This window comes from Myotis daubentonii, chromosome 3 (assembly GCF_963259705.1).
Source record: "Myotis daubentonii chromosome 3, mMyoDau2.1, whole genome shotgun sequence".
NCBI classification, from domain to species: Eukaryota; Metazoa; Chordata; class Mammalia; order Chiroptera; family Vespertilionidae; genus Myotis; species Myotis daubentonii.
The window spans coordinates 176,057,096-176,082,149 of NC_081842.1; the positions used below are offsets into that span (position 1 = coordinate 176,057,096).

Sequence of the window (25,054 nt, forward strand, 5' to 3'; positions counted from 1 at the left end):
AGTACATTGCCCTTATTTTTCTCAGGTCACACCAGATTCAGCAAAATTTTGTTAAGGAGCAATGTCACTTGTGAATTTTTCCCTAGTCCTAAAGAAACACTTCTTTTTAAATGTGATCACTTCCATTTCCCCAACTCCAATGGAGAAATTTCTTAATTAATCCCAAGTGAATGAGTTGCTCTTGAATTTTTTCAACCTGGATGTAACTAATTTGGCATAAATTGGTCCTTAATTTATTCACATTCAGATTTTCTAGTTTCTGGAAAATATGATTCTGATGCATTCAAAAGTTGAATTAATTAGTTTTACAGCTACTTTTTATTTCTTTCAAAGTTTTTTTTAAAATTTTTCAATTACAGTTGACACTCAATATTATATTAGGTACAGGTGTACAGCATAATGATTAGACATATATTTACATAACTTATAAAGAGATCCCCCTGATAAGTCTAGTACCCACCTGGCACCATACATAGTTATTACAATATTATTGACTATATTCCCCCTGCTGTACTTTACATCCCCAGCTACTATTATTTATAATTTAACTCCCCATACTACATATATTTACACTTTCCATTCAAGGGGAGCCTAATTCTTGCCTATCCCTCACAACATTCAGAAATCTGCAAATCAGTAAACATGATACATCACATAAACAAACTGAAAGACAAAAATCACATGGTCATATCAATAGACGCAAAAAATAAATAAAAAAATAAACCCTAAACAAGAAATAATAGATTTCCATGACTTTAAGAGTCATAACACAGCTCTGTGTGGAGTGTCCTGAGAACAAAGGAAAAACTGATTACCAAGACCATTTAATATGATGTGGAAGGGCCTGCATGGCAGGCCTGTTTTCCTGTCCCTTCTCTCACCGTCTTGCACTGAGCTCCCACACTAGTTCAGCCACATTCTAAAGACAAGGGATATGTTTCATGATCCAATTATATGGTCCAAACAAAATGGTAACATTTATGTTATGATATGTTTCATCACTCGATAGGGCTACTTGTCAAGAGAGTCTCTTCATTCCTCTTCTGCTCTCTGAAGACCTCACTGTTCTCCCTTCAAATGTCCCTTTAAGGACCAATGCCTCTGGGAAGCCACCTGACTCCTTGGTCAGGGTTCTTTATTCGCTCAAGTATCAAACTCCTCTTTTTGGACGTGCTAACCTCATTTGTAATTACAGATCTAATTAGTACAGAGTAACTGAGACATAAGGATTAACTACAGAAAGGATTGACTATTAAAAACACACTAAAAACTACTAAACTGTACACTTTAAAATGGCAACATTTGGCCAAAGCTGGTTTGGCTCAGCAGATAGAGCGTCGGCCTGCGGACTGAAAGGTCCCAGGTTCGATTCCGGTCAAGGGCATGTATCTGGGTTGCAGGCACTTCCCCAGTGGGGGATGTGCAGGAGGCAGCTGATCGATGTTTCTCTCTCATCGATGTTTCTAACTCTCTATCTTTCTCCCTTCCTCTCTGTAAAAAATCAATAAAATATATTTTAAAATGGCAACATTTGCCCTGGCTGGTGAAGCTCAATTGATTGGAGCATTGTCCTGTATACTGTAAGGTTGTGGGTTCATCCTCGGTCAGGGCATGTGCAGAAGGCAACCAATTGATGTTCTCTCTCACACTAATGTTTCTCTCTCTCTCTCTCTCTCTCTCTCTCTCTCTCTCTCTCTCTCATAAGCATATCCTCAGATGAGGACTAAAAAAATTAAAATAAAATAAAACGAAATGGTAACATTTATGTTATGTGAATTATATCCCAATAGTATTTTTAAATTTAAATTATTTTTCAATTATAGCTGATATTCAATATTCTATTACTTTCAGGTGTGCAGCATAGTGGTCAGACATTTTATGTAACTTATGAAGTAATCCCCCTGATAAGTCTAGTACCCACCTGCCATCATACATAGTAATTTTAATATTAGTGACTATAATCCCTATGTGGTATCCTCATGACTATTTTGCAGCTGCCAATTTGTATTCATTAATCCTTTCATCTTTTTCACCCAGCCCCCAACCCACCTCCCATCTGGCAACCATCAATTTGTCCAATAATAATTTTTTAAGTTAAAATAATGTTTTTAAGTTGGGCCAAAGTTAAATAAGTTTTCTGTTAAGGAATTTCACAGCCTTAAGTAAGTTAATGTTAAGTGGCCCATAGTCCTAATATACACCTGCTGTGTCAGTGTCATTATTAATAGCACACCCTCTCACTACCAAAACTGTCCCAACTTGGACAACAAATTATATGATTACTCTAGCTATATACATCCAATATCCAAGAACAGAATAGTTTCTCAAAGATATCTGACCACTGCTATGCTTCCTCAGAATACACTTGAGGAAATGCTGCCTTAGATGGAAGAACAAAGATACAAAGTCATGGAAATACACTTTTTCTGAGAGACTAGAATTGATTTCTCATGAATGGAGAATTATTATTAACTAAAAATCTTTTTATAATAATGGTACTACTGTTGCTATAATTCTAACAGGTGGTAGTAACATAATGAATAGTGTGCTTTTTAAATGAATAATAAACTAAAAACCTGAAATCAAATAAAGACGAAATATAAGGCTTGCACATACCCCTTAAAAAATAAAACAAAGGCATAAGTGCAATAGAGGGGCATCACATAGCCTTGAGGAGGCTTTTAATCGAAGAAAGTGAAATAGAATATAACCAACAAAATGTTGCTATAATCTTAAGTTTAATAAACAACACAGCATACAGAATGTGAATTTTAATAATCCCATCTTATTGATAAGACCTTAGCTAAAACTATCATGTTCAATTGTGAGTGTGGTGAGATAGAAAGAATACTAGCTTTGCAGTCAGAGGATCTTAGAATCACATATAGCATTAATAGCTTGTGACCATTGGTAAATCACTGAGTCTCTCTGAAACTCAGCTTTCCCATCTATAAAATGGAGCAACATACCAGTAGCTAGAAGGCTGCCACAAGTATATGTGAGAATATCTGCAAAAGGCCTGACAAATGCATAGGAAGAAGGAAAGTTAAGTATTAGCTGCCATTGTTACTATTTTTATTACTAGTTTCTTATTCTCTTTATAACAGTGTTCTCAGAATTATCAGGGAAAAAAAATTAGCAAAGCACAAAATGAACATCTTTCTCACCTGTCCGCTATGCTTCCTGGCTGTATTTCCTTCACGAAGATATCAACTTCTCCCAAATTTTGACTTCTAAGGGCCACCACGCTGAATCCAAGGCCTCCAGTTGAAGGACGTTCTATATCAATATATTCAATTTGCCGGCCCTAAACAAGAAGAATTTTTTGAAAAAGTCAGTGAAGTACATTTAACAAAGAACTGAAATTGCCATTCTGTGAATAGCACAAAAACAGCTTCTCCTAGGTCATATCTATAAAACCAAATAAACTCAGAATTTCAGTAATAAGTTATTTCTGGAAATCCTCTCACTTGATTATTTTCAGTAGAACATAAAGAGGGAATGTGCAGCATTCTGCAACCTCAGGGAATAGAAGAGGTGATTTCACATTTCATTCACATTATGAGATAAATTCTCAGCTGGATAAAAATACCCATGTCCTTTAGAGAATTCTAAACTGTTTTTTCATACAGAATTTATCTAAATTCTTTTGATGCAAAATAAATTTTTAAACAAGGAAAGCAAATCAGATGTATCAAAAATATGCTGATGGTTAGCCCAAGTCAGAACCAGATACACTATTTGTTTTTAATTTTATTGTGATGAATGAATATCCTATTTTAATGAATATTCTATTTTAATTAAAAAGTATGGAAAGGCCACCAATCAAATGTGTTCTACACATGACAAACAAGTATTTTTTTTTGTTAATAACCGCATTTGGACTTCATAAATGTCATGACTCACAAAAGCATCACACAAATAATTATTGGTCAAAATAAGGGAACAGAACTCTAAAATAAAAAAAGGAATTAGATAAAGAATATTATTTAATTATCACACCTTACACAGATTCTTTTTAACTTTTAAACTCATTTCATTTTTAAGACACATTAGAAGACAAAGTGAAAAATTTAAAACATATCCTAAAATTCAACTGTTATTTAATTTTTAATAGGTATTGGGGATAAAACTGGATTACTCCTTAAAATGTTTCCATAGATTTTCCTAATTATGTTAGTTCTAACTCCCATTAAATCTGTTTGATATAAAATTAAAAAGTTTCAATGGAGGTGTGTCACCTGCAAACATATTAATTTTCCTCCTATGATCAAAACTATAAAAATCTCTTTCCTTACAAGTGTAAAGATGTGTCAAATTAGAGTCATTATCTAAAAATCTCTCCTCACCACACATGGATATTTCCTTATATAATTTTAAGCCAATAAATTTTTAACACAGAGATTAAGAAATATCAATTCCTCCTAACAATATAAAAACACAGGCAAACAAAACACGTAACACATTTTAAGGCAAAAAGAATATCATTTTTTTAACTGATAACAGGAGAAATAAGCATAATATTTCAATGACAAGATATAACTTTACCTGTGCCATCTGTTGAATGATTGAGTTAAAGTCTTCATTTCCCAACTTAGGGGTCCAAGGAAATAACCCCGATACAGTCAAGTTATTAGAGGACCGCTGGACATTCCCATTAGTAATAGCGCCATCTGTGAACACTAATAAACCTTTCCTAGAAAAATCAAAGTTGGCTGAACAATCTGAAGGTATATGACTCAGCTGTTGGAGGGAAAAACAAAAGAGAATTAACAGAAACTTATAGGAAACAAATTATTTCTATTTATTAAGTATTATATTTTACCCATCACGTGTAATTTTCATGTTAAGTATATACATGTGAAAGAAATTAAGTAATGGTTACATGAATTTGTATATTTATAAGGCTATAAATTTTTTTTAGTATTACACAAATGTTTAACAGCTGAAAATGTGTTCTTGTTTCCTGCTTTCCATCCTTTCTTCAAGTTAACAGCATGTACAACAATTCATTACACTTCACATACACAGATCTATAATAATAAAAGTATAATATGCTAATTAGACTGCACATCCTTCCAGAAGTCCTCCCAACGACCTTCTGGACAAAGTCAGGGCTGCGAGGGAAGCCTGGCAAGATGCCTTTCACTTGTATGAAAAGTATGGTCACTGGTGCATGCCCGGGTTGCGGGCTCAATCCCCAGTGTGGGTCCCAGATTGCAAGGGGGCGCAGGCTGGGCTGAGGGACCACCCCGCACCCCCTTCGTACATGAATTTTGTGCACTGGGCCTCTAGAATATATATAAACAGGCATATAAGACACTGAGCCCTTTTGCATTTATCTGTACATTTCCATGGAGTAGGGGGGCACAGAAGATCTGTGGGTAGTATGTAACAAAAATAACAATAACAGTATTTATTCAACACTTGCTATGAGCAAAATACAATACCAAAACTCTTACATATTACAACTGCCTTATTATTTTTTCATTTTGTGAACTTAAAAAGTGAGGCACACACACACACACACAAAACCAACACCAAACACACACACACACATACACACACACACACACACACATAAAAATAAAAACCTGAGGCACACAGGGAAGTAACTCATCCAAAATTAGTAGCAAATGAGTTGCAGAGCCACTCAAACATTGGTACAAAAAAAAATTGAGAATCCTGTAATTATGGGGAACAGGAAAATGGGTTGATTTTAAAATATCATTGGCTGATATGAGTGCCAACACGGTAGAATAAAGGTAACATCAAGAACAAATGTAGCCCTAGCTGGTTTGCTTCACTGGATAGAGTGTAGGCCTGGGGACTGAGGGGTCCCAGGTTCGATTCCGGTCAAGGGCATGTACCTTGGTTGCAGGCACATCCCCAGTAGGGGGTGTGCAGGAGGCAGCTGATCGATGCTTCTCTCTCATCAATGTTTCTAACTCTCTATCCCTCTCACTTCCTCTCTGTAAAAAATCAATAAACTATATTAAAAAAAAAAAAAAAGAACAAATGTAAATAGGACCTCTTAGAAAAAATCAACACCAGGAGAAACTCTATGAGAGCACTCATAGGAAGAAAGGATTACAGGGACTTAGAGTTGAATGGATAAAATATGAGTATGTAGATAAAAACAGAAAACTATATAAATATAAAAGATTATGATGGAGTAGGTAAAGTCCACTTTTAGTCCATTAAGAGTGATACATTTGTAGTGACCTTTTCCAATTTCTATTGCTACAAATAGCATTCACTGTTGTGATATGGGGCTCATCCCAGGGCCAGGGAATACAGAAAGCTAACTTTCAATATGGGGAATGCTAAAATTACGTATGAATTCTGACTTAGAGAAAGAAATTCAAAGAAAGGCATGTGAGCATTGTTTAATTCTTAATTAGTTATTTAAAGAATCACTTGCTAAATATTTATGGGCAAGCATTTTGGTTTAGCAGCAAAGAACATTTTTTCCTTAAATTTTATTAATTTTCACTTAACTCTGCTCCATTATCTCCAATTATATTTAAAATTATCCCCAAATTTAATCTTTAGGATAGCTACTATTCAAGCTTAGCTTCTATGCTGTATGTAGTGGAGGAAACACATAAATGTTAAAATACCAGGTATATTGCTTCCAAGGACTTTCTATGGACAGTCCATAACTGTCCAAATTTGATTATTTATTTGGTAATTATAAATAACTAGAGGCCAATGCACGAAATTTGTGCAAGAGTCTGATACCCGGGACCAGGGCTTCCCTAGCAGCCCCGGAAGGTTGTCCGAAAGAACATCTAGTCTAATTAGCATATTACGCTTTTATTAGTATAGACGTGCTACAAGGGCATGATCACTTCTTGCTAAAAAAAAAAAAGAAGAAGAAGAAGAAGACTCATGAAGAAAATATATTTAAGCTCAAAATTACTTTATAATTTTGAAGAAACGATTGAGAATTCTCAAAGTATCTGACCTTTACTTATTTAAAAAATGTATAAAACCCATATTCTGAAGATAAGCACATAATCTATTATCAACATTTTTAAACTATCCATGCCTACCATACCCACAGGTCACAACTCCCAACACAATCTCTGCTGAAGTAAGAGTATTTTGAGACAGTTTGTCTCTAGCTTTAAGCCTTTCTATCTTTCTTTGCTGGATTGAATATATGAACAAGTAAAACGCTGATGGGCAACTTACTTGTCCCTTGAGTTGCTTGATGGACTGCTGAAGTGTGAGTATCTGGTTGAAGAGAGGACTTTTCAGTGTCTCATAAAACATGGATAGCTTCTCATTCTGCGATGTGTCACCCTTCTCCTGCAATTTCACTTTCAGGCGATCAAGAACTTGCAGGACCTGCAGTTTATCTTATTTGAAGAAGGATAAGAGTACAAGTTACATTCCATCTTATATTCTGATTTAGAATCATTAATTAATTTAGTGGTACAATTATTATAGCCAGTATACCTGTAGCAGGATTTTCAGGCATTTTGAATTATTGTCTTCATCCACTTTAAAGAAACCTAAAGAAAAAAGTTGAAAATACAAAAGATAATTTTCCATTAGTGTACACATGTCTACAGTCCTGTATAAAATTTAAAGAAAACCTCAAGAACATTCTTTTTTTTTTTTTAATATATTTTATTGATTTTTCACAGAGAGGAAGGGAGAGAGATAGAAAGTTAGAAACATCGATGAGAGAGAAACATCGATCAGCTGCCTCCTGCACATCTCCCACTGGGGATGTGCCCGCAACCCAGGTACATGCCCTTGACCGGAATCGAACCTGGGACCTTTCAGTCCACAGGCCGACGCTCTATCCACTGAGCCAAACCGGTTTCGGCTCAAGAACATTCTTGATCAAAAGACTTCACTTAGGAAATTAAAACCACAATGAGGTGCCAGGACACATCACTATGATGACTAAGTAGAAAGCAAGACAACAGATAATACTAAGTATTGACAAAGATGTGAGACAACTTGAACTCCCAGATGTTGCTAGCAGGAAAGAAAAATGGCACACTTTGGGAAAATGGCAGTTTCTTATAAAGATAAATATACACTTAAACACGACCCAGCACTTGCACTCCTACTTACTCAAGAGAAATGAAAATATGTGCCCACGAAACACCTTTACATGAATGTTTATAGCATTTGTACTTATAAAAGCCTCAAACTAGAAAACCCCACATGTCTAATAACAGATGAGTGGATAAACAAACTATGATCTGTAAACATGACAGAATACTCAGAAGTAAAAAGGAAAATAATGACTGATACATATAACATGGTGAATCTCAAAAACAGCATGTTGAGGGAAAGAAACAAGACAAAAAGTATATAAATGGTATAATTTCATTCATATGAAGTTCAACCTATAGTTATAGATTAGTTTACCTGGGCAGGTGGAAAGGAGTTGACTGGGAGGAAATTTGAGGAAGCTTTTAGGGGTGATGAAAACGTTCTGTTTTGAATGGATGTATATGTTTGTGAAAAATACACTAAAGTATATATTTTAAATTGGTATGTTTTATTTTATGTAAATTATACTTGAAGAAAGTTGATTTCTGAAAAAGGATGCTGGGCTGGAAAAGAACATCAAAATTAAGGGATCAAGAAGATTTTAGAGATTTTGGGGGAAAAAATCTCGAACATGCACAAATGATCCCAGACTCTTACTAGTCATCTTAATACTGTTTATTAAATCTAATGATTAGCTCAAGCTAGCCTAAAATGTAATATAATTGAAATTCAAAAAGCTAGCAAACCCTTTACTTTTGTTAGCGTAAGTAGCTAGATATTCATAAAGGGAGGGAGGAAGGGAATCAGACATTGCTGAGCCTGATGGACTTGGGGAGCGGAATCAGAAGTGGGGCTGCTTCGCTAGGAAACTGCAGCATTCATAGGCACCACGGGGGATTACAGAATTTCCCCACTAAGGGGGTTAACACCCATCCCTCCCCTGTGTAGGAAGGCAGAACCAAATTTCCAATCACCCCAGGATACAACCTGTCCCTTTGCCCAGACTATGGGAGGAAGAAATAAGCAATAAAGGGGGAGGTGCTTCTACTACGAGGTGTGCACAGTAGGAGCCAAGAAGACGACCATAAACTCCTGTCTATCTAGCCCGGGGAAGGGATCAGATTGGATAATGGACAAAGAACCCCTGGGAAGATCTAGGAAATGGATTGGTTAGAGAGAAGACCCATCAGAAGCCCGCAAAAGATTGGGAAGTTGGTTGGTTAGTTTGAAAGGTACTTGGTCCTTTCTAAGCCAGAGAAAATATGATCAGTCCAACAAAGGCTTGCTTGCTCCCTCCTTCTCTGTGTCTCTTTCTCTCTCTGGCTTGCCCCACGTGCCCACCCCAGCTCTCACAGTGTTCTCTCTCTCTATCAGCCATGGGCCCTAGCAGTCACACAGCCAGGAGCTACCCAAACTCCAAGCACAAGCCTGGGTACAGCAACGGGGATGCAGCTGGAAGCTAGACTAAGCCAGCCAGACAAGGACAGGTCCTGAACTGGACTGAACCAATGGCACAGAATTTCTAGACGTTGGCCTTTGTTCTGTGCCTGATGAAGACAAGGCTGGACTTCTTTTACAGCAGAACAAAGCTGAACAGGAACAGCCCTTTTATTTTGCTCCCACAATAAACCTTACCCCTACACCTCATCCTCCCATACATGGGTCCCTGAAATGCTTTCATTATGATTCTGTGAAAGGGCCCTATTTCCACCGGCAACACTATGACCAAAGTGGCACTTTCACCGGGGTCATTTTCACTCATGGACACTGTTGTAATGAGTCACCAAAGAAATATGAGTATTATACAGTCAAAATTTTCTTAAATCAGTACACTCTGCTGAATGAGATCTTTATCTTCTAATTCAAGGTCGCTAAGTAAGAAAACATAGTTAAAATCAGTAAGGGACACCAGTGTGGCTCAGTTGGTTGGGCATACTACCAGGCACTGAAAGGTTGCTGGTTAGATTCCTGGTCAGGGCACATGCTGGGGTTTCAGGCATGATAACCAGTAGGGGGCATGCAGGAGGCAGCCAATCCATATTTCACTCTCACATCCATCTTTCTCTCTCTCCCTCTCCCTTTCTCTCTCAAATCAATAATAAATAAATAAATCTGTATTTATTGGCATTGATAAAAGGCCTGGCCTATGCATTCCATCCAAAAGTTCACTGGATTCAATGAGAACTACCAAAAGAACTGCTGAATAGAGCATCACAGAAACACTTCTGTTGTGCTCAGTATCTCAACTGTGCAGCCCTTACAACTACCCAGTGACAGGTAACTGGATAACAGAAGGGCACTGTCCTTCTCTATAGACCGTCCAGCCCGAGGGGATTGACAAGAGCAGCTTTGTGATCATTTATACACCAACCTCTTTAAATCAAAGAATGCAAGCCAAAACTATGAGACGCTATTTTTTACTGTCATTTTGGCTTTTCTTTTTATCCTATACTAGGGGCCCGGTGCACGAAATTCGTGCACTGGGTGTGGGGCGGGGGCGGAGTGTCCCTCAGCCCAGCCTGCCCCCTCTCACATACTGGGAGCCCTCAGGCGTTGACCCCCATCAACCTCCAATCGCAGGATCGGCCCCTTGCCCAGGCCTGATGCCTCTGGCCTAGGCGTCCGGCCCGGGCAGCGGGGACCTGCAGTGGCAGCGGGGGGCGCCGTGATCGCGCGGGCTCTGCCCCTGCCCCTGCAGGATGCCTCTGGCTGAGGTGTTCGGCCCGGGCAGCGGGGACCTGCAGCTGCAGCGGCCCCGCGATTGTGGGCTTCGCTTTAGGCCCAGGCAAGCGGCCCCTAACTCCTGGGACTGCCAGCTTCGACCGTGCCCAGCTCCCATCGCTGGCTCCACCCCTACTTCCTGCTGTCACTGGCCAGGGCGGAAAAGGCACCTGATTCTCCGATCATGGCTGGGGCCCTGGGGCCGCCTTTGCCCTGCCCCCCAGCTCTTAGCTCCCCCCTGGGTTTCCGATCACTGTCAGTGGCAGGGGGCTTCTTCCTGCTTTCCCTTTCGCCTCCCTGCATTGTGCCTACATATGCAAATTAACCGCCATCTTGTTGGCAGTTAACTGCCAATCTTAGTTGGCAGTTAATTTGCATATAGCCCTGATTAGCCAATGAAAAGGGTATCGTCGTACGCCAATTACCATTTTTCTCTTTTATTAGTGTAGATAATATAGAGCTAATATGCAAATGGTCATCACGCTGTCATGCCGGGGGACCTGAGGCCACACCCCCCACCCAGGGGAGACTGAGGCTGCGCTAGGGACCTGAGGCCGCGCCACCCACCCTGCGGGGCTTGACAGGGGACCTGAGGCTGCGCCCCCGCACCCAGTGGGGCTTGACGGGGACCTGAGGCAATACCCTCCAACCAGCCGGGCTTGACAGGGAACCTGAGGCTGTGCCCCCCACTCAGTGGGGCTCAACAGGGGTGGGGCCGGCCGGGTCTAGGTCTCGCACGATTTCGAGATGTGTGCGGGTGGGCAGGGACTTGACTCTAGGCCAGGGGTGGGAAAATTTTTGACTCCAGGGTCACAATGGGTTCTTAAACTGGACTGGAGGGCCGGAACAAAAGTATGGATGGAGTGTTTGTGTGAACTAATATAAATTCAAAGTAAACATCATTACATAAAAGGGTACAGTCTTTTTTTTTTTTTTAGTTTTATTCATTTCAAACGGGCCGGATCCGGCCTGTGGGCCGTAGTTTGCCCACAGCTGCTCTAGGTCCTGCGGTGTACCCCAGACTCTGACAGGAAGGAGATTTTCATATACGTTTTACTAATTTTCTTTAATATCTGACACTTCTCTTATAAAGGGCAAATAGCAATATTAAAATGGAATTCCCATTTGACCCAGTAACCCCACTTCTAGGAATATATCCCAAGAAACCAGAAACACCAATCAGAAAGGATATATGCACCCCTATGTTCATAGCAGCACAATTCACCATAGCTAAGATCTGGAAACAGCCTAAGTGCCCATCAGTAGATGAATGGATTAGAAAACTGTGGTACATCTACACGATGGAATACTATGCTGCTCAAAAAAGGAAGGAACTCTTACCATTTGCAACGTCATGGATGGAACTGGAGAGCATTATGCTAAGTGAAATAAGCCAGTCAATAAAGGAAAAATACCACATGATCTCACTCATTCATGGACAATAGAGACCATTATAAACTTTTGAACAATAATAGATACAGAGGCAGAGCTGCCTCAAACAGATTGTCAAACTGCAGCGGGAAGGCCGGGGAGGGTTGGGGGGCAGGAGGTAGGGGGGTAAGAGATCAACTAAAGGACTTGTATGCATGCATATAAGCATAACCAATGGACATAAGACACTGGGGGATAGGGGAGGCTAGGGGACTGTCTAGGGCGGGGGGATAAAATGGATACATATGTAATACCCTTTGTAATACTTTAAGCAATAAAAAAAATAAATAAATAAATAAATAAATAAAAATTAAAAAAATAATAAAAAAAAATATTTCCTCTAATTAATTCCCTTTTGATGTGCATGAATTTCATGCACCGGGCCATTAGCCTTACTCATAAAAGCCTAGGGGGTCCTCCTGCCATCATGCCATGATGCCCTCAGGCAATCACAAGATGGCTGCGCACACAGCGGAGGCAGGGCCTGGCAGACACTGCACAGCTTCCACTGGGGTTCCCAAGGCCCTGCACGCGCACGAGTGTGCCACAGAGGGGGGACTCCTGGCTCCAGCCTACCTCTTTGGGGCAATCGATCGAGGAGCCCCAGAGGGGTGGGCGGGGTCTACCTCTTTGGAGTGATCAATCGCGGGGCTCCCACACTGTGAGTGGGCACAGGCCAGGCTGGGGGACACCCTCCCCCACCCCCCCCCCCCCCAGTGCACGAATTAATATATTTTTTATTGATTTCAGAGAGGAAGGGAGAGGGAGAGATAGAAACATCAATGATCAGAGTCATTGATTGGTGCCTCCTGCACACCCCCTACTAGGGATCAAACCTGCAGCCCGGGCATATGCCCCTGACTGGAATCAAACCCGGGACCCTTCAGTTTGCAGGCCAATGCTCTATCCACTGAGCCAAGTCAGCTAGGTCTGTCATTTTGGCATTTTTAAAAACTAATAATAGCCTGTACTCTCAATATCATGGGGGAAAAAAGTGAGAATATCAATCTATGCAATTTTTTAAAAAGCAACATAGCAATATCTACCAATATATTAAAATTTATTTTTAAATTTTTATTTATTGATTGATTTGCGAGAGAAAGGAAAGGAGAAAAGAGGGGAGGGAGGGAAGGAGGAAGACAGAGAAAGATAGAGAAACATAGATTTGTTGTTCTATCCATTTATGCATTCATTGGTTGCTTCTTGTAAGTGCCCTGACCGGGGATATAACTTACAACCTTGGTGTATGGGGATGGTGCTCTAACCAACAGAGCTACCGGGCCAGGGCTCCAATATATTAAATTTACATTTTTTACCCAGAATATCTACTTCTGAACGTCTCTCCTAAAGAAATATTTGTAAAAGGGCACACAAGGATATTTGCTGCTGTGTTTTTAATACAAAACTCCTGGAAAAATGGAACTATCAATAGCAATCAGTCATGGTCAGCCAGCATGGCTCAGTGGTTGAGTGTCAACCTATGAACTAGAAGGTCACAGTTCCATTCCCAGTCAGGGCACGTGCCTGGGTTGCAGGCATGGTCCCCAGTGTGGGGGCGTGCAGGAGGCAGCCAACCAATGATTCTCTCTCATCATTGATATTTCTATTTCTCTCTGTCTCCTTTCATCTCTGAAAGCAATAAAAATATATATGTTTAAAAAGAAATCAGTCATTAAAATAATAAAGTAGGTCTGAATGTATTGAAACTGGAATGGGGATGAAACAGTTAACAGACAGCCTGTGGCTCACTCCTTCAGCTAGGGATTCCCAGCTTGATACCAGACCTCCAAGCAAACAGATAAGAGTCCCTTGTTTCAAAATGTCAGGAAATACCTGATCTGCCTTAATTGCGTTTTGTAAATAATCTGAGACTGTATGGACTCTTAAGGCATGCCTGGCTGTAAGATGAGAGATAAGCATACAGACATTTTCTATTTGTATAACTAATGGAATATAAAACATAGGATTCCCCAAACAGAAAAGGTTTCAATATTGTTCAGAACTTGTCTGGTAACAACCCCACTCCCTTCCCCCCTTAAAAAAAAAAAAAAATGTTCTTAGGTTGAATTTTACTCTTGTTAAACAAATTAAAAATTACAGGAAAAGTCTGCCTGAAATACATTTATAAATGGCTTCATGTTGATCTATATGTAACTAGGTATTGTGGATGAAAAAAGGGGCTACATACTGAACAAATGGCGGGCCTTATAAACGCAGAGATCTAAAGTAACTACATAGTATGGTCTGAAAGGGAAACTTTCTAACTAAAAGGGAGTCATGGAAGGTAGTCTCATCCTAGGCCCATATCTTCCCTGACAAAGTTCAATCTTTACCTGAACTGACCCTGTCTATTATCTTTTTGCATTTATGATAACATACCTTTAGAATGTCAGAGAAATTTCCAGGACCCCTCACTGCACAAGACCAGAGACCACAAAACCCCTCACTGTTATTGTTATTGTTAACTATCCTGTACCCACCAGTATACTAGTATAAGAAGTATGTGTCTATTCCTTTCACTTTTATCCAAATCCAGAGATTTTCCCTCCTTTGCTTTCTCCCACCTCCCTAATCTATCACCAATGGATTTTAGTAATCCCTTAGGCCTCCTCCTTTGATTGTAATGTATAAAATACGGTGCAAAACTGCCATTCTCTGGAGTATTTTCTTAATTCATTGAGATTTTGCTTCTTGGCAATTATTGTCAGTTTGGCTCAAGTAAACTCATAAAAATTCTCTACAGGTTTAAATGTTCCTTAGGTATTTACGTTGATGATATGGCCTAATGTGTAAGAAAGTGACATTCTTTTTTTTTTTTAATATATTTTATTGATTTTTTACAGAGAGGAAGGAAGAGAGATAGAGAGTTATAAACATCGATGAGAGAGAAACATCGACCACCTGCCTTCTGCACACTCCCTACTGGGGATGTGCCTGCAACCAAGGTACATGCCCTTGACTGGAATCGAATCCGGGATCCTTCAGTCCGCAGGCTGATGCTCTATCCACTGAGCCAAACCGGTTAGGGCTGAAAGTGACATTCTTTGGAAGCTGTGCCTACTGGCTAGCTAGGTCTTCTCTAGGAAGGAAGGAATGTCTGTGCCTGGCTCCTGGGCCAGCCTCCGGCCCATAACCTCTGATTCATGAGTAAGTTTTGGTGCTGGCTAAGATCGCTCATTCACATGAGTATACTTTGACAATTCAACCCTTTGTGTAAACAAAGGGACATTATTTAATATGCACAACTGAACAGGGAAAACAGCAAGTTTTAAGATATATGCATTACTGTCTCCTTTTCATAAAAAAATACACATATTTGTGTGTCTGTGTGTGTGTGTTGGTTTTTAAACTGACAAACATAGTCAAGTTAAAAACAGTGATTACTTCTAGAAAGTAGAAGTAGAAATAGGGACATAAAAAGTTAGACTTTTACTTTACAGATTTTAGTGCTATTTGAACTTTATTTAAATAGCATGTGTTAATTTTATAACTTAAAGGGGACAAAAATATAATGGCTAAGATGGCATAATGAGAGAGCAAGACAGATTCATAGCAAGGTAACAACAACCCAATAGGATAATTATATTGTAAGGCACATGCATACCAATAGCAGAGGGTGTATGTATCATGTGCTAAGAGAAATCATAAAGGGAGAGTGACTAACTCTACCTAGGTGATAACACTGTAATTAGCTAATTATTAATAATAGGAAAGGAGCAAAGGGAAGACCAGATATTATAGGCATGTCATTTAGGCAGCTTCGCCAGGTAAGCTACAACCTTACATTCCTCAGGGGTTCAACAAAGGGAAGATAGACACAAACTAGTAAAGTTGGGGTAACATAGGGAATGTGCTTGCTGTCAGTCACACCTGAGAACAAAGGTCATTGGCCAGAATGGGCGTGGCCACTGCAAGAGCAGGAAATTTGGGATATTTAATGCACTGAACAAAGGAGTTCATGCTCTTAGCTCCTCTTGCCGCTGTGGGACTTGTATGACTCTGGGCTTGTGGGGCTCCCTTGCATTCGCTCACACACAATGGACTAATGGACTGAAACTAGCCTGAGGCTGTACTGAGCCTGTCTCCAACATGGAAAGGAAACTTTGGACACTGGCTTTGCTTCTAGCTCTACTGAAACCCCAGCTACACTTCTTCTATGACTGGACAAAGGGAAATGGAACTTTGAAAATCCACGGATGGAATTCCACACAAATAAAAATCACTCATTCTTCCGTGTGAGTCTCAGAAAATTCTTTTTCTCTAGATATCATAAGGACTCCACCCCCAGCACCCAGGGGGCGGGGGAGGGGGGGCGGGGGGGGGGGGAGGTGGCCAATAAGGACTCCTCACAGGGAAGTTTGGGAATGCTGAAATGAGAATACATTAGAAACCTCTCCTAAGAGAAAAAGATTGGGGTATAAAAGAAGAGTAACCATTTCTCCTCTTTTGCCTAAGATAGTCTCAGATTACCTGGCATCATTAACAGTGCTCCATTTCACTCTCAAAGTGCCCCAGTTTGAATGACACACAGGACTTCTCCATGTAAGTGGTTCTCAAATTTTAGCATGCAGCAGACTCACCAGGAGGGCTTGTTAAAGCCCCCGCTGCTGGGGCCCACACCCAGGGTGTCTGACTTTGTGGGTCTGAGGGGAGGCCTGAGAATTTGGATTTCTAACCAAGTTTCCATGTGCTGCTGATGCTGCCAGCCTAGAGACAACAATTTGAAAACTACTGCATACAGGTATAAAAGTGCATGGCTTTCTGTGAGAATAGTAATGAGCCCTAAATGGCCTAGTATACAGTCTCTAAAAGTAGCAGAAAGGGCAAAAAAAAAAAAAAAAAAGGTAGTTGAGACCAGAGTTACTGCAAGTGTGGGCTGCAAATTGATGCCTGACTACGAACAAATAAGTACCAAAATTGGGAAACGATGCAATGTGGCAGAGTAATTTATATCTATTAAATTCAGTAAGAAAAAAAACCTTGACTTTCCTTGTACTTTCTTTTTCATTTCATTTTTCTAATAGTTCACTTTTCTAATAATTTACTTTATAAAAATGTCAGTCCTTGAAAGACTGGGTGGGGAAAACCCTGATCTTTCACCACTGATAGTTTGAGAAGCACTGGTTTAAACAAGACTACTTTGAGAGGGGTCTTGTAAATCATGCTAAGTAGACTGGTCTTTATCCTGTAAGAAACAGGAAGTAATTAAAGGCTTTTAAAGGAGGGAAGTATTGAGTCCACATTTCTATTTAAAAAGGTAATTCTGGTAATAGGATAGATTAGTGGTCTTCAAACTTTTTTAAACACACATTCCCATCAGTAAAAATATGTTCCCCACTCACATTTTTTTGTAATTATAAATATATACTATATTTACATGTCATATGTGTTTTAAAACATACATAAAATAGAAACATTGTAAAAGTAAGGTAAAAACTAAAAAGCGAGGTTTTACTGTCACCTTCCTACCTCCCAATGGATCTTCTTGCACATTTTTGAAACCACAGTGGTCATGTCCCTCGATAAGGGTAAAGGGTAGAAACTGGTTGGCCATCTAATCCTCTGACTCATCCTATATAATAAAAGCCTAATACGCTAAGTAACTGGTCGTCCATTCAACCAATCAAAGCATAATATGCTAATGATATGCTAAGGCCTCTCAACCGCTCGCTATGATGTGCACTGACCACCAGGGGGCAGACGCTCCAACCGATAGGTTAACTTGCTGCTGGGGTCTGGCCGAGAAGGGCTGACAAGCCCTGGAGGCCTCCCGCAGTCCCCCCCTGGCTGGCCAACTTCCTGAATCCCTACCTGGCCCAAATTGTGCACCGGTGGGGTCCCTCAGCCTGGCCTGTGCCCTGTCACAGTCTGAGCTAAGGGACCCCTCCCACCCGAGAGCTTGTATTTCGTGCACTGGGTCTCTAGTAGTTAATAAAGGCTAACCTATGTCCTCAAGGCAGGTCTGGAAAATTACTAGAGATAAATCCAGGGAAGGGGACTAAAACCTTAAGAATATATAAGGACAGAAGGAAGAAATGTAGCTACAACTGAACATCCAGCAAGCAGCACTCAGGTCTCACTCATGTTATAGTCGTAGGAAATCTTCAGCCAAACAACTTTGACCTTGTGAGGTCTGATCCAATAACTGAATCAACACCCCTGCCCTGAGAACTGACCTTTAGATCACTTCACAACCGACATTCCCTTTTGCTCAGACCACATTCTACTTGCTAAGACCATTATCTTTCCCCTCCAGACTTTCCCAGGATCTGAACTCACCCAGAGAGTTCCCCACCGAAAAAGCCCACCTAGAGTTCTTTAAAATCTCTGACTCCCCCAGCCCTGAGTGCCAGCACCATTTTGGAGCTCAGCCCATCTGGGTTTCCAGATGACCTAATAAATTTATAATCCCTTACCACTTTTGGCCTCCTGTGTTCCTGCTTTGTCTACCCTAGCAGACCAATTTGGCTAGGCTGAGAAACCAACATTGCTTACAGCAAGAAATTTCAAATTTGCTTAAACATGGCAAAGCTGACGCTAACTTGTCACAGATAGGCTACCTACAATAGGTCATAATCTAAACATTAAAATGCCACAGTGTGCCACTGTCTCCATAGTTGTACAGCCTCCAGAGAATAAGTGGTTCATTAAGCTCAGCAGCTTCTACTCGGTATTGATCAAGAGAGTTTGTACCATGAATTTTTCATGTCTGGTTCACTGTAGGATTTGACTGAAAGAAATTATTATAATATTGTGGCTTTTAAAAAGAAGTACCCAGCCCTTAGCCATCATCAATTAATTGAATATTTGGGGGGAAAAAGAAAACTGATGCATAGATAAAATTTAATTTGATTTAAATTTCTAAGTGGAGGAAACTATGGAAAAGATTTATTAACTTCCTCAGTTCAAGAATTTAAAGCAAGCACCCCGAGAAACACACTTTTCAGACTCCCAATAGCAAACAAGAATGAAACTCCCCAAGATCTTTTATACTTCTAACTTGAACTTAACAAGACACCATATGCCAAGCATGTCAAACTCAAAGGCTAACATGGGCCAAATAACATGTGGCCCACCGGCTGTGAGTTTGACATGCTTGCTTATGCTTTTATCTTTAAAATTTAGGAGAAAAAGATAACTGGCTATTTGAGAAAGTGCAGGTACTCAGCCTCTTAACTGCAGATGGGAATTGGGACAATTAGACTACATATACGTAACTCTGCAATTGGAATTCCCCAGAGCTCAAGGGAGCCAGGGATTTTGAACAAACTAAAAGCTATTAAATGTAAATGAAGTCATGATTTCAAAAGATACTCAAAAATTGAAGTTTACGAACAACTTTGAGTTTCTAATGCTTCCTTTGGGGTCCAAAGCTCAGGTTGTGTCTAATCATCATGCCGCTGTCCTCAAAGCTCAACATTAAATGGAAAACAAACTCTCCTAGCCAAAGAGAAATGGTGGCTCTTCACTTTAACTACAAATAAACACAACTGATGCCACACTAATGCAGATTCAATACAGATACTCTAGCCTTGTGTCCCTACCAAATGATAAGGCCTTTTCTAAACCCCTCCGATATAAAATTAGACTATGTTTTTGGCTGCTACCAAAACACTATACTGTATTCCTGGACTTTCAGAAACATATATAAATTCCAGAATGATTCTGTTATTTTGGGGCCATATGCTTAAGCCATACGCAATGTTTAAGTCCACTTAATGATGGATATTCAGGATATGTTGAAATTGAAGCAGAAAGATACCATGTTAAACTGGGAATCAGAACTGAAAATTGAGTCAATTCTTTAGAAGAGTTCAGTTGGCTAAATACTAATTTTTTCATTGAACTATTCAAAGTTAATCAATGCATATCAATATTCTGCCTATAACTTGCCACTTGGAATGAACAAAGTTAAACTGTTTTTATCGTATGCTTTTGTATTCCGATTGGTGGCAATTTTCTCCAATGATTGAAAAAAATAACAATACGGACAATTTTCACACACATGGATCTCTGATCATTAGCCAGTCCCTCATTGAAAAGACCTACGAATTCATAATCTTCACTAATGATTAGTTCCCACCTAAATATTCTGTTCAGTTATACCACACCACATACTGTGTGTCCTTAAGTTATCTACAAAAATATGATCATGCCATTTTGGGCATGCTTGCAATATTCAAAACAATCATGGCAAATTGTGAAATAGGCCACACTAGGTTTTAGATACCCTTCTCATCAATGTTCACCCTCCTTCCTCCTTCTGGGCTTTTCCCAAAAAAACCATTTTATCTGTCACTAAATCAGGGACCTAGTTTTCTGGTGCCTATTGTGCACAATATAAGATCACTGTGTACAACATCTAATTTATCTTCTTTTTTTTAATATTGAACTTTATTTACTGTTTTTATTTATTTATTTATTTTTAAATTAAATCTTTATTGTTCAGATTATTACATTTGTTCCTCTTTTTTCCCCCCATAACTCCCTTCCTCCCAGTTCCCACCCCACCCTCCGCCCTCACTCCCCACCCACTGTCCTCATCCATAGGTGCACGATTTTTGTCCAGTCTCTTCCTGCATCTCCCACACCCCTTTCCCCCCCAAGAATAGTCAGTCCATTCCCTTTCTATGTCCCTGATTCTATTATAACCACCAGTTCATTCTGTACATCAGATTATTTATTCACTTGATTCTTAGAATCACTTGTTGATAGATGCATATTTGTTGTTCATAATTTGTATCTTTACCTTTTTCTTCTTCTTCCTCTTCTTAAAGGATACCTTTCAGCATTTCATATAATACTGGTTTGGTAGTGATGAACTCCTTTAGCTTTTCCTTATCTGTGAAGCTCTTTATCTGACCTTCAATTCTGAATGATAGCTTTGCTGGATAAAGTAATCTTGGTTGTAAGTTCTAGAAACATCGATGAGAGAGAAACATCGATCTTCTGCCTCCTGCACATCTCCTACTGGGGATGTGCCCGCAACCCGGGTACATGCCCTTGACCGGAATCAAACCTGGGACCTTTCAGTCCGCAGGCCGATGCTCTATCCACTGAGCCAAACCGGTTTCGGCATGTATAATATTCTTTATTTCAGTCAGTGTATGCTTAATTTCTAGTTGGCTCTTTATCACAACATCGAGGGTCTCATTAGATTTCTTGTAGATCTCATTAAGTTTATCGGCAGTTTCTAGAAAATTATTGAAAGACCTCTATATCCTCCATTTCTGTCATGTTTCTTTGTCTCTGAATTTTTTTTTAAATCTTTATTGTTCATATTATTACATTTGTTCCTCTTTTTTCCCCCCATAACTCCCCTCCTCCCAGTTCCTGCCCCACCCTCCGCCCTCACTCCCCACCCACTGTCCTCATCCATAGGTGCACGATTTTTGTCCAGTCTCTTCCCGCATCTCCCACATCCCTTTTCCCCCCAAGAATAGTCAGTCCATTCCCTTTCTATGTCCCTGATTTTATTATAATCACCAGTTCATTTTGTTCATCAGATTATTTATTCACTTGATTTTTAGATTCACCTGTTGATAGATGTGTATTTGTTGTTCATAATTTGTATCTTTACCTTCTTCTTCTTCCTCTTCTTAAAGGATACCTTTCAGCATTTCATATAATACTGGTTTGGTGGTGATGAACTCCTTTAGCTTTTCCTTATCTGTGAAGCTCTTTATCTGACCTTCAATTCTGAATGATAGCTTTGCTGGATAAAGTAATCTTGGTTGTAGGTTCTTGGTATTCATCACTTTGAATATTTCTTGCCACTCCCTCCTGGCCTGCAAAGTTTCTGTTGAGAAATCAGCTGACAGTCGTATGAGTATTCCCTTGTAGGTAACTGAGTTTCTTTCTCTTGCTGTTTTTAAGATTCTCTCTTTGTCTTTTGCTCTTGGCATTTTAATGATGATGTGTCTTGGTGTGGTCCTCTTTGGATTCCTTTTGTTTGGGGTTCTCCGCGCTTCTTGGACCTGTAAGTCCATTTCTTTCACCAGGTGGGGGAAGTTTTCTGTCATTATTTCTTCAAATAGGTTTTCAATATCTTGCTCTCTCTCATCTTCTGGCACCCCTATAATTCTGATGTTGGTACGCTTGAAGCTGTCCCAGAGGCTCCTTACACTATCCTCGCATTTTTGGATTCTTTTTTCATTCCGCCCCTCCGGTTGGGTGTTTTTTGCTTCCTCGCATTTCAAATCATTGACTTGATTCTTGCGCTCCTCTGGTCTGCTGTCGGGAGTCTGTATAATATTCGTTATTTCAGTCCGTGTATGCTTAATTTCTAGTTGGTTCCCCAACATAACATCGAGGGTCTCATTAGTTTTCTTGTAGATCTCATTAAGTTTATCGGCGGCTTCTAAACAGTTCTTGAGAGACCTTAAAAGTGTGGTTCTGAACTCTATATCTTCCATTGACAATTTTGTCCTGTTTCTTTGTCTCCGCATTTTGTTATGCTTTCTTGGTGCACCCCCTAGTGGTCTTGTGCGCAGTCTTGTAGTTAAGCCTTGATTGTTGAAGCAAAAAACCAGGGAGGGTTTGACCTCCAGGCCAAGTGGCTATGAGAATCAGCTGTGTCTGCAGAGAGAGAACTTCTGTCCTCTAGGGAGGTGCTAATCTAGCCTTTGCCTGAGGCTATCCGGCAAATGCCTCTGTGCAGGGCTTGGGCGGGGCGGGTCGCACAGGATCAACAGGGTGGGCCGGAGAGAGCAGTTATGGCGGCTCTCAGTCCTGTCCCCAGGGACTCTGCCTCTCTGAGTTCCAGCACCCACTGCAAAGCTCGGAGAGAAAGCTGCACTCGCTCTGACCGAAGCCAGACAGTCCCGCTTCTCCCGTTTGAGTCTGAATTCCTAACTCGCCTGTATCTGGAGCTCAGAGCCTGAGACTCCCTCCCGATTGAAAACGCCAACCACGCCCTCCGCCGCCAGCCCGCTCCGTGCACTTCACACCTCAGAATTTGACTTCAGCGCTGCACCTCCTCTGAGTGTCCGTATGCGTTTCTCTTTCCTCCTGGTTGTAGGACTTCCACTCAGCCAGCGTTCCTGTGGTACTGGGTGATGTCTGTTCCGTGTTTTAGTTTCACTTTTGAAGTAGTTGTTCAAGGCAGCAAACTCCGGCGTTAGCCTATGCCGCCATCTTGGTTCTCTCCTGTCTCCGAATTTTTTATGCTTTCTTGGTGCACCCCCTTGTGGTCTTTGTGTGCAGTCTTGTTGTAGTTAAGCCTTGATTGTTGTCAGTAATACTGGGGGTGATTTGATCTCCAGACCAACTGGCTATGAGAATCAGCTGTGTCTGCAGTGGGAGAACTTCTGTGCTGGATCTCTAGGACGGTGCTAATCTAGCCTTTGCCTAAGACTATCCCACAAAGGCCTCTGTGCAGGGCTTGGGCGGGGCGGGTCCCAGGGGATCTACAGGGTGGGCAGAGCAAGCAGTTATGGCTGCTCTCAGTCCCGTCCCCAGGGGCTCTGCCTCTCAGAGTCCCAGCAACCACTGCAAACCTTGGAGAGAAAGCTGCCTTCGAGTTCTGACCGAAGCCAGACAGTCCCGTTTGAGTCTGGGTCCCTAGAGACTTGCCCGGATCTGGAGCTCAGAGTTTGAGACTCCCTCCCGATTGAAACAGACAGCCTTGCCCTCCGCCACCAGCCCCCTCCGCATGCACTCCGCACCTTCGTATTTTACTTCAGCACTGCGCCTCCTCTGAGTCTCGGTATGCTATTCTCTTTCCTCCTAGTTGTAGAACTTCCACTCAGCCAGCCTTCCTGTGGTTCTGGATGATGTCCGTTCCGTCTTTTAGTTGTATTTTTGAAGTGGTTGTTCAAGGCAGCAAATTCCAGCGTTAACCTATGCCGCCATCTTGGTTTTCCTCTCCTAATTTATCTGCTTAACAATGAATTATCATCTGCATTCTGAAAATGCAGAGAACTTCCTACAATTTCCAAAAACCAGGGGGAAAGTACTTTGAAAGAGGTAATAACAGAGAAAGACAGCAGAGATGCCACTGATGGGAGCAAATTTCACCTTGGGAGGGAGGGAAGGTCAATTGTTATTGACTTTTTCAGCAGATAATTACTTTAAAAATGAGAATCAGATATTTAAAGTTTTCAATACAGACAGGAGGTCTGTCAACCTGATGTTCAACATCCACTTAACTCATCGCCTTCCTACCATACTCTGTCCTGGAGCTTCAGTAGAAGCTCCAGAAAATAACTCCAAAGGAAACCACCTTTCTCAAGGCAGAAGCTCCGCCCATCCCTATTATCAAAGCTACACCCTGAATTAGGGACTAAAGCTAAATGAAAACTGGCCTGTCCCTAAACCAGGTAAGGTGTACAGAGCACCAAAGTAAAAGTCAAGATTTGGTTTTGTTTGCTTTTTTTAAGAAGACCAACATAGGAGAATGCTTATCTCACAAAGATTTCACTAACTTTTTCCTTTTTTAACCATAAGGCAGTTTGACAAATGAATGCAATCAATATGGAGAGAATTCAAATCTGAAATTCTTAAAATGCACACTGTCTTTGTTTACAATAGTATTGTTTGGCAGGTACTAAATTATATAAGTGGTAATTATATTGTATATTTATCCTTCAGCAATTTGCTTTTTTAGCTCAACTTTATATTTTTAAAGATTCTGTCATGATGAGATACACAACTCCTCTTCATTCATTGTAATTACTAAATAGTTTTCTGCTATAGGAATACATGATTTATTCATCCAATTTCCTGTTGGTGGGCATTTAGATTGTTTCCTATTGACCACTAACACAAACACAGGATTAGAACTAAATATCTATTTCAAGAATCAATTTTTTTCTAGTTTATCCAATAACCAGTTCTTGAAATATGGGAGAATGGATAGCCTATAAGCTCAGAAATCACA

The 25,054-nt window shown here is 40.4% G+C and overlaps 1 protein-coding gene across 14 annotated transcripts in view; it reads right to left on the bottom strand.

Annotated features, from left to right (window-relative positions):
• PATJ (PATJ crumbs cell polarity complex component) overlaps positions 1–25,054 on the bottom strand; it is a 305,718-nt gene that overhangs the window by 276,390 nt on the left and 4,274 nt on the right. For all 14 annotated transcript variants that reach the window (XR_009451968.1, XR_009451967.1, XM_059689351.1 and 11 more), the window contains exons 2-5: positions 7,468–7,523; positions 7,201–7,367; positions 4,549–4,743; positions 3,168–3,307 (exon numbers count right to left, since the gene is read on the bottom strand). Coding sequence is in view for 12 of the 14 variants with exons in the window: in XM_059689351.1 (XP_059545334.1) it covers positions 3,168–3,307; positions 4,549–4,743; positions 7,201–7,367; positions 7,468–7,489 (524 nt within the window). In the remaining 2 variants the exon portion in view is untranslated. The remainder of the gene's footprint in view (positions 1–3,167; positions 3,308–4,548; positions 4,744–7,200; positions 7,368–7,467; positions 7,524–25,054) is intronic.